Raw genomic sequence first — 9,489 nt, forward strand, 5'->3', positions numbered from 1 at the left:
ATAAAAAATTTTAATTTTGAAATTTTATGTAATTATAATTATTCCAAAATGCTGAATGCCATAAATATATAATTTTATATGTTTATTTCGTATCTTCCAAAGTATTCTTCTACAATTTTTTAAATATATGTATAATATTGTGCAAAATTAAGAGCGGCAAGACCATGCGCAGCGAGCCCATGCGCAGCAATCGCGAAGCACTTCATGTATCATCTATACGTGTTTCGGACTTTTGAAAGTATCTCATATTATCAGACCTCATCTCATCTATACGATTCTATACGGCTTTGCAACTTCAAACGCAAATCGAAGTTCATATCATATATGAATATCACCGTATGCTTCGAAAGCGAGGTCTATAATTATACGACTCTATATGAGTTTGTAATTTTAATTTTTTATTAATACAAGTTTCTACTTTCACTTGGTGCAACTTTTTTTATTTCATTATTTTTTATAGTACGTTTCCACATGGGTTTGCAACTTTAATTTTTCACTGGCGCGCGTGTACTTAACGCCTTTTTATTTACCTTTTTTTTTTTATAGTAATATTAACGCGAATTTCTCTTTTACATTACAATTTTTTAATGATTGAATAAGATAAATGAAACAAAATTAAAATACTTAAATGAGTTAAATATGTGTATATTAATAACTATTAAGTAATTTTCTCTTATTTTATCTTTATTATGAAGAAAAATAACACGAGGTATAAAAGAAGTAAAACTTTGAACATATTACGTTAACATATTTTAAATTATAACTGAACATTTACTATTTGTGCAAAGTCTGACATTATAATTTCAAATTTACGTATTCGTTTATTTGTTGATTCTTCGTCTATTTCTCGATTGTATATAATTTATTTATTAATTTTTTCGTAATTTTTCAAAAATGATAGTAATAATAAACGATGAAAATAATAAAAAGAAAAAGAAGAAAAAAAAAATATTGCTAGTCGTATCGCTAGATGTAGACCATACATTGTTAAAGGCAGACCTTGATTCTAGATATATTTGCTAGATATAATTGTAAAAATTTCTTTTGTAAAAAATTGTATAAAAAAATTGGCAAAATATACAAAAAATAAAACAATAAAGTAGGGAAAGAAGAAATTGTGATATCTTGTTTTTGTTTTGCACATTAATAAATTATCACAATAAAATACAAAGATAATAATAAATAAATCTCAGAAAATTATTTTAATCTTAGAATCACCATAATCACATTCTTTATTTTCCTGAATTTGACAAATTCGATGTCAACAGTGGCGATCAGTTTATAACGTAAAAAACGGCTATAACTTTATAAATTATTTAACAACTCAAATTTTGCAATCATATTTCAAATTTATGTTGTACATATTTTTTATCTTAAAATTTCCAAAATATATATTTAATTGTTCATTTAAATCAGAATACTTACGTATAGCTTTTGTTTATTATTATTTAGTCACATTATACCTATAGTTGAAAGCTATCTAAATATTGAAATATCTTTGTTTCGAACATAAAAAAAATTATATATAAGAATAAGTTTAATCGAAACAACTGTTAGCGTGTTTGTCTTAAAAACAGTTTTAATACAATAATACAAAATAGAAAAATAATGTAGGAAAGAGTTATCATCATCAATAAATTAATATTATGTAGGAAAATATTATATTGTGATTTACGGTATGACTAAAAAAATTGATTTTTATAATATAACATTCTTAAAGGAAATTAAGAATTAGATGCAAATAGTATTGTATAAATAAAAAAAAATTAATCTTTTCTTAAGACTAAATAGTTGCGTACTTCTTAAAAACGATGTATTTTCTTTAAACCAATTGATTTTTCTTAACAACTTTAATTTTTTTCATATATAGTAGCGAGGTAACATTTTCGAAGACTAAATATTTTACGAATTATTTCGTAGATTTTGCTAAAATTATATCAAATTAAAATAAAATATTTCGTAAACTTTCATGTTTTTTGGCTATAAAGAAGGATTCGTAATCCGAATCGTTAGGCTACTTTGCTCTGATTAGATCGACAATTCGCAGTGTGACACAGACTTTAAGGAAATATTTTTTTTTAATAACGATTATGTATTTTTTCTTTAAAACAATTGATTTTTTCTCACCTTCTTTTACTTTCTTTATATAAAAGTATTGATAACATAATTAAAGATTGAATATTATACGAGATATTTTATAGTTTATCTAAAATTATATCAAATTGAAATATAAAACATTTTGTAAACTATATTCACTTTTTGGAAGAATTGGTAATCTGAATACTTAAGCTATACTTTGTTCTGATTGGGTAGTCAACAATTCGCAGTGTGATACAGACTTTAAGAAGATATTTACATGACATTGTGTATTTCATATGTTATGATACCGTCAGTATTCGATGGTAGTTCGAAGAGATAAGATTGAGATTGAGTGATACTTTTGGTTACCACTTTTGGCTATATAAAATAACAGCTCGTGATTCAACAAACATTGTAAGTAAAATACTGAACATATAGATATGTCTTTCTACATATATGAATCAAAATATGTAGAAGAAATAATGACACATAATTAGAGAAATTTATTTTCTAAAAAAATATACTGATTGGTTTTTAAGAAATTATTTATATACTTTTTATTTCAATTATTGTCTTTATTCTCTCAACATTGTAGTTAACGTAAAAACATTTAGATTTGAATTGTAAGAACATCTTTCAATTATTTTAACAAATTACAATTAAAAACAAATTGCTTTGTTTAATACATTTAATTTCTAATAGATAACGTAAATCAATGTCTCCTGTATAATTATGTTAAACAATGTTAAATATGTAATAAATATGAAAAACAACAAACAAGCACAATAAATGTTAATTTGTTTTATAAGAAAAATTTTTACACTACGATAACGAAAAGTTTTTTGCGTTTTATATATTTAAGGGGATGCTGACCTTGTCCTGTCTTACCGACAGAACGATATTTTTCTGCACCCTTTTCTCTTTATTGGTTGAATAGAATAATAAATATTTTTCCACGATTAAAGTACATATAGAAACAAAGTTGGAACCTCTCGATTTTATGAATAAAACAAAAAAAATATTTTTAGTTAAACAACTTTTTTTGTTTTTTTACATAAATTTGAAAGGTTCCGACTTTGTTTCTATATGTACTTTAATCGTGGAAAAGCATTTATTATTCTATTCAACCAATAAAAAGAAAACGGTGCAGAAAAATATTGCTCTGTCGATAAGGGTCAGCATCCCCTTAAGCTGGATATAATTTGCTAATAAAACGTATATCAAACAAAATTTGAAATAAGTTTGCAAGAAAGCAGTTTGCAGCAGCTATTGTTTTGTTTTTTTTTTTTTTTTTTCTACTGTATACGTAAACTGTAGATTTCCAGTACTGGCAATAAATTTTGGAACGTAGCCAATTTGTATATATGACTTACAAATGACACATATAAGTCTGATATTAATATCATATTGATAAACATGTGTCAAACTAATAACAGACAAAGCCCAGTTATTACAAGAAATTATTTTATACATTCTTGAGTTAAAATCGATATATTAGATAAAAAGAGTTTATCTCCGATAAAAAGCTTTACTTCAAGTTAAAATGCCTTTAAAGTAAATTTTACCCTCAACACCTATAAAAAAGTCATTTTGTTTTTAATGTTAAAAAGTATAATAATTCGTATATGCAATGTATATGTTACAACATATGGCATTTTGATCAGTGCAATCTAATTTGCTGATGTGTATGTAAAAACAATATATGTATATATAGGCGTGAGAGAAGCTTCATCTCTTCCCCTTCTGTCCATGAAAAGAAGGAAACTGACCAACTCATCCTATACATATACACTGAATACAAATGGAAAAACAGACAGTCGTCACAAATAACGGCTAATTAAAACATGTAAACAAATCATACTTTTATGCATGAGCAAGATATAAACATTTCGAAATGCTGAAACCTACAAACCTTCATAATATATTATTTGAATATATAAAATATATTATAATACAAACTTTTCTAATAATTATACCGTTTAAAACTAATTGTAAGAATAAGGAACATCTTACTCGGGAATACTATAAAAGCTTTCTTCTTTCATATATTTCAAATTGCTACAGTCATCACGAATGTGCACAATAATCATATTTTGTAACATTTTCTCTTTAAAAAAATGACTTTCTTATAAGTATCGACCAAAATTCTCTTTAGTAAGTTGTATTTTAATCTGAAAGGAAGCTATTTATAAAGTTAAAATTGAAGTATACCTATTCGGAACTACATCTACGAACTACAAAATCAAAAATATATTTTTAAATTATAGAATAAATAGTAATGTTTTCAATATAATTAAAGTAGAAATTTAATTTCACAATTTAAAATTTTCAAGCCATTAAGAAAGTGTGCAAGTTTCATGAAAAATTATTATCTTCTTTTAGTAAGCTAATGTTATTTTTTATTTGCGTTTCTTACTTTAAATGTATTAAAAAATTTAAATTGTGTTTTTCACATAAGAGTCGTAACAATTTTCTTCAAAATAATTAAATTAACATAAAATACAGTTTTATTTTATAAACTGATATTACATTATATATATAAAATTAAGATTAATATGTACCTTGACGTGAGTATACAAACTGCAATTGATTTATATTATTAAAAAGGAAAACCGCTTTTCCGCGATGTTGGTTGGCTCTCTCGATGTCGAATAACCGCGCAATGAAACACTTTTTTGACAATCCTTATCTTCTATTGTTTTCCCGTTATAAAAAATGGAGTTGACTCGAACACTATTGCATTGTTTAACAGCTTTCACAAATCTAAGATGTCCAAGGCAAATTTTTATAAATATAATGAAAATTTCATGTTGTTTAATTACCGGGCTGAGTTCAAGATGTTGATTTTTTTTGTTATATTGAGTTGTCATTGCTATAATCATTTTGATATTCTGTAAACGATTAAAAGTTGCAAACTTTACATCAATTATAAATATACACAATAATTAGCGCGCTGCTTGTAGTACTCTAGATTTTGTGTATAAAAATTCCTCAATAAATTAATCAATTATTTAACCAAATTAAATCTTTTTATATTTTATATATTGTAATTTTTTACATATTATTTTCCTTTTTCTCAGATATCGAGATTTTTTCATTCATTTAATTTTATTTTCATTTATTTCTTTTGTATTTATATCTTCTTTTCTACTCTCGGCCATATAAGCGGTACACATAAAAAGTAGTAAAAAATTATGAAAGTTTACGAATTTATAACTCAGGTAATATTTATGATATCGAGGTGTTTAAAACACAAAAATAAAACTTGAAATGATCAGTTTTGTAATAAAAAATGACAGAGTAAGAACCTGCAAAACTGATAAATAAATGGTCCACTTTTCTAAATTGCACGGCGTGAATCAGTCAACTAAAATTTTCTAAAACTACAGACTTCATGCTTTATTTTCGTTTTTTAAACACCTCGATATAATTATCAGCTGAGTTATAAATTCTTAAACTTTCAGAATTTTTTACTACCTTTTAAGTAAACCACTTTTTGGCCGAGTGTATTTAACTCTTAACGAACAAACAACAGTGAACAATGTAGCGAGATAATACACGCTGAAAATATTTGCGTCCCATTTTCTGATAAAAAGATATGATAAAATACAATTTTAAATTGCTTAAATATATTTCTAAAATATTTTGAAAACTATATATTTCTCTTTATAATCAATAAACAACTGTAAAGTGACTGTGAAATGAGGACCAGTCCGTCTGGTTTTTGCACATGCGCAGTCATTCCGCGTGACAAAATCTGCTGTTTCATCTATTTTACCGTTGTTATGATTGACTGTCAAGGGAAAAAAATTTTCCGAGTGTTTAAAAAGTGCGCTAAAACCATCTAAAATTATGTTTCATCAAAATATCATTTTATCTAAAAATAGCATGCAAATATTTTTTACGTGTATTTTCTCGCCTCTGACGTCACAAATTAACGTGGCCGTGGCGAGTACTAAAAAGCCTTAATATAAAACGCAATATATTTAAAGAAATTTTCATAAAAGTTTACAGCTATTGAAATATATTGTATATTTTTTTAAATTGCTACAATTTTTTTATGTTTACCTTTCCTCGGACAGAAGTCGACAGTTTTGTATTTTTCTTATATTTACTTGTTGTCAATTTTTGTTTCTTATTTCAATCTTAATAAAAATATGTGTTTGCAGATATTTGAAGCAAAAACTGACATGAAGTTCCTAAAACTGTCATTAAATATTTTAATAAACATTGTAATGGCAGTAGCTTTTTCATCAAACTGTCTGGTACCACACCATTATGATTTGAAGTTTGAACTGGAATCAAAATATATGTTAAAGGACGAGTCCAATATTACAGTTTTCATTATTTGTACAACACGGAACATAACTTTTCACGTATCAACTTTTATATCTGTACGGGAAGTGAATATGATGTTGCTTAGGAATTCAAAAATCTATACAGCAACTTATATACAAAGATTACCAAATAAAATTACTTTTTTTCCTTTCGACAATTCTGATAATAACTTAGAAAATGGATTTTATATTTTAAATATAAAATTTGAAAACATGATATTAGAACGATATACCTCAAAATTGTTGCGAACTTATTGGTACGAACATAAACAGGAAAAGTGAGTAAATATAAAAATATATTAAAAATTAGCATTAATTAAATGTATATAAATAATATAAAAATATAAATATATAAATTTATATTAAGTGCATATAAGTACATAATATATATGTATATACAAGGTGTCTTTAAAGTCTGACCCAGGCTCTTTATCTCGGAAACGGCTTTAGATATGGAAAAATGTTTCAGACAAAAGTTGTAGGACTTGAAGGGGGACAGATGATGAAAATATGAATTTGACTTATTGAAGGTCAGATAAAGGTCATCGATGTTTTTTTAAATAAAACCCACTTTTTTTATTGCATATTCCTGTAACTTTTGTCGAGACGTTTTCAAAACACTACCTATGTGGGTCTTTTGCGTAAGCCGTTCCCAAGATACGAAGCTTCAAAGTTGACATATCATCGGCGTTCGCATTATCCGATGTATACCGCGGGGAGGTTGTTCAGTCAAATTTGTACGTCAAGTGGCTCTAAAAAAAGCAGACTTTGTATGTGTGTATGTGTGTCTGTTTTTTTAGTAAAGCTTTTCTCTTTTTTTCCCTACCATTTTCTTCTCCTTCCCCTTACATTAAAATAACTAGAAGAAAAATAATTAAAGAAAAGTTTTACTAAAGAAGAACACATACACGCACACACACATACAAAGTCTACCTTTTTATATACATATATTTAGTTATATATTATAAGTTAAATTTATTAAAATTTATATACGTTTATTATTATATTTTACAAATTATTTATATTAGCATTAAATACTATATGTTTCAATTTTTCTTCTGAGATGGTTTAGAAAAAATATGTTGTTGACAATGTTGCATGTAAAATTTCTTTATACCTGAGTATGATTATACTTTACATAATATACATACAATATTAATATATCGAACGTTATAAATAAATATTTACATTAGTCGCATTTTTTAATAAATTATAAATCAAAAGACATAATAGAAAATATATGTTAATATAAATAAATAACATTAAGTTAAGAATCACATCACACAATTACATTAACATTAAATAAGAATTACATAAGTGTAATATTAAGAAATATCAATTATTGCATGAATTTAAAATGAACATCTCTACATATACATACGCACGCGTACAAAACTATATAATTTAATATTGCTATTTGTATATTTTATATACTATATAAAATATTCAATATATATAAAATAACAATCTTATGCATATATATGCAAGATGGTCCTGAAATACTTGGTCAAAATGAAGGATTGGATTGAGCTCGTCATGAGAATGAAAAATAATCTTATAAACATTAATCTAAAAATGATTCTTTCAGGAATTACGACTCATTTAATTATCAATTTTAAAGAATAAATACTTTCAAAGTTTTGATCGTACCTTACTATAATTTGTACTTTTTTTATTAATTATGGTGTTCAATAAAATTAATCGAGTGATTTGCACAAGGCAACACTTTAGAATTTAAAGAACAACAATCTCGATCCCTCTTTCCGAGATCGCTAAGCATTAGTCGAAAACAAAAATTCAATGGTTAGACGAATGCAGACGTCTGTTTCAGTTAATGATAGACATTTTCAACAATTTCTGTAAATAAAAATAAAGTTATTTCTTTCCATGGTTTTCCATATTTCTGAATCCGATATTAATAATTAAATAATTACATGAGTTGTAACTCTCGAAGAAGTCGTTTTTGGACTAATGTTCATAAGAACATTTTTCATCCTTATGACGAGCCCAACGCAACTCTTGATTTTGGCCTAGTATTTTAGGACCACCCTGTATAATAGAAAAATAATAGTATATTTGTCCTGTTATGTATGTATGTGTATATGTACGTGTAATAATATACATATAATGATAAATAATGGGCAATAAATATCATATTTTTTAAACATTATTTATATATTGCGCAGGTACATTCTGCAATGCTTCTTTAATAATTATTCAGTAATTGCTGAAAAGTTGTAATTCTCTAAAACATGTCATTAAAATGTGATAGGTGGATGATGGCGATACTAAACCAGCCGCGAACAGCCCGAGAATTATTTCCATGTTTCGACGACCCGGAATTATTTGCCACCTTTAAAATTTCCGTAGAACATGACAAAGGATACAGAGTTCTATCGAATAAGCCGATACAAGAATACGATTTTATAGCCAATGGCACAATAATGTTTTCTCATTTCCGAAAAACATCTAAAATATCTCCAAACGACGTAGCAATTTTAATATATGAATTTTACGGTCTGCATCCGATTCGTGTTTTAGATTCGAAAGAGACTGTCATCAGAACGTGGTGCAGACCATCTTTGGCACCCTACGTAAAACTCGGTTTAAATGTTGTTACAAAGATAACTTTGCATTTAGAAAACGAATGGAATATCCTGAAAAACTTTTCAAAAGTGGATTATGTCGCCGTTCCGAATTTCAAGAACAAAATTTGGCGGACCAGTGGTCTGATTATTTACAAGTAATACATATATTCTAAAAATAATTTTAAACATATATCATTAAAATATTATATTTTTAGATTTAAAATTTCTAATTCAAAGATATGCATTTTTCTACTGTTATTGTTACATCTGATGGCTTAATTATATAAATACACAGACTCATAACGGTATTTGTTTAATTATTTATTTATTTTAACAATTTAAAGAGTAGTATATTTTAAATAATTCGGATGTATGTGCTTTTATCGATGATCAAGTAATTCCTATAAGCAATTATAATGAATGACGCGATGAAACACATGTATATATATAATATTTATTACAATTACTGAATAACTTATATTTAT

General features: G+C 26.0%; 1 protein-coding gene across 1 annotated transcript; it reads left to right on the forward strand.

Annotated features, from left to right (window-relative positions):
• The first annotated feature begins 6,488 nt into the window (after positions 1 to 6,488).
• LOC145945129 (aminopeptidase Q-like) lies at positions 6,489 to 9,275 on the forward strand. Its single transcript, XM_083053956.1, has 3 exons — positions 6,489 to 6,694; positions 8,689 to 9,143; positions 9,220 to 9,275. The coding sequence occupies exons 1-3, from the start codon at positions 6,489 to 6,491 to the stop codon at positions 9,273 to 9,275; spliced, it is 717 nt and encodes a 238-aa protein (XP_082910082.1).
• Positions 9,276 to 9,489: the final 214 nt, after the last annotated feature.

Source organism: Prenolepis imparis, unplaced genomic scaffold, assembly GCF_030444845.1.
Source record: "Prenolepis imparis isolate NDT839.2.m4 unplaced genomic scaffold, iyPreImpa1.0 SCAF_14, whole genome shotgun sequence".
Taxonomy (NCBI): domain Eukaryota; kingdom Metazoa; phylum Arthropoda; class Insecta; order Hymenoptera; family Formicidae; genus Prenolepis; species Prenolepis imparis.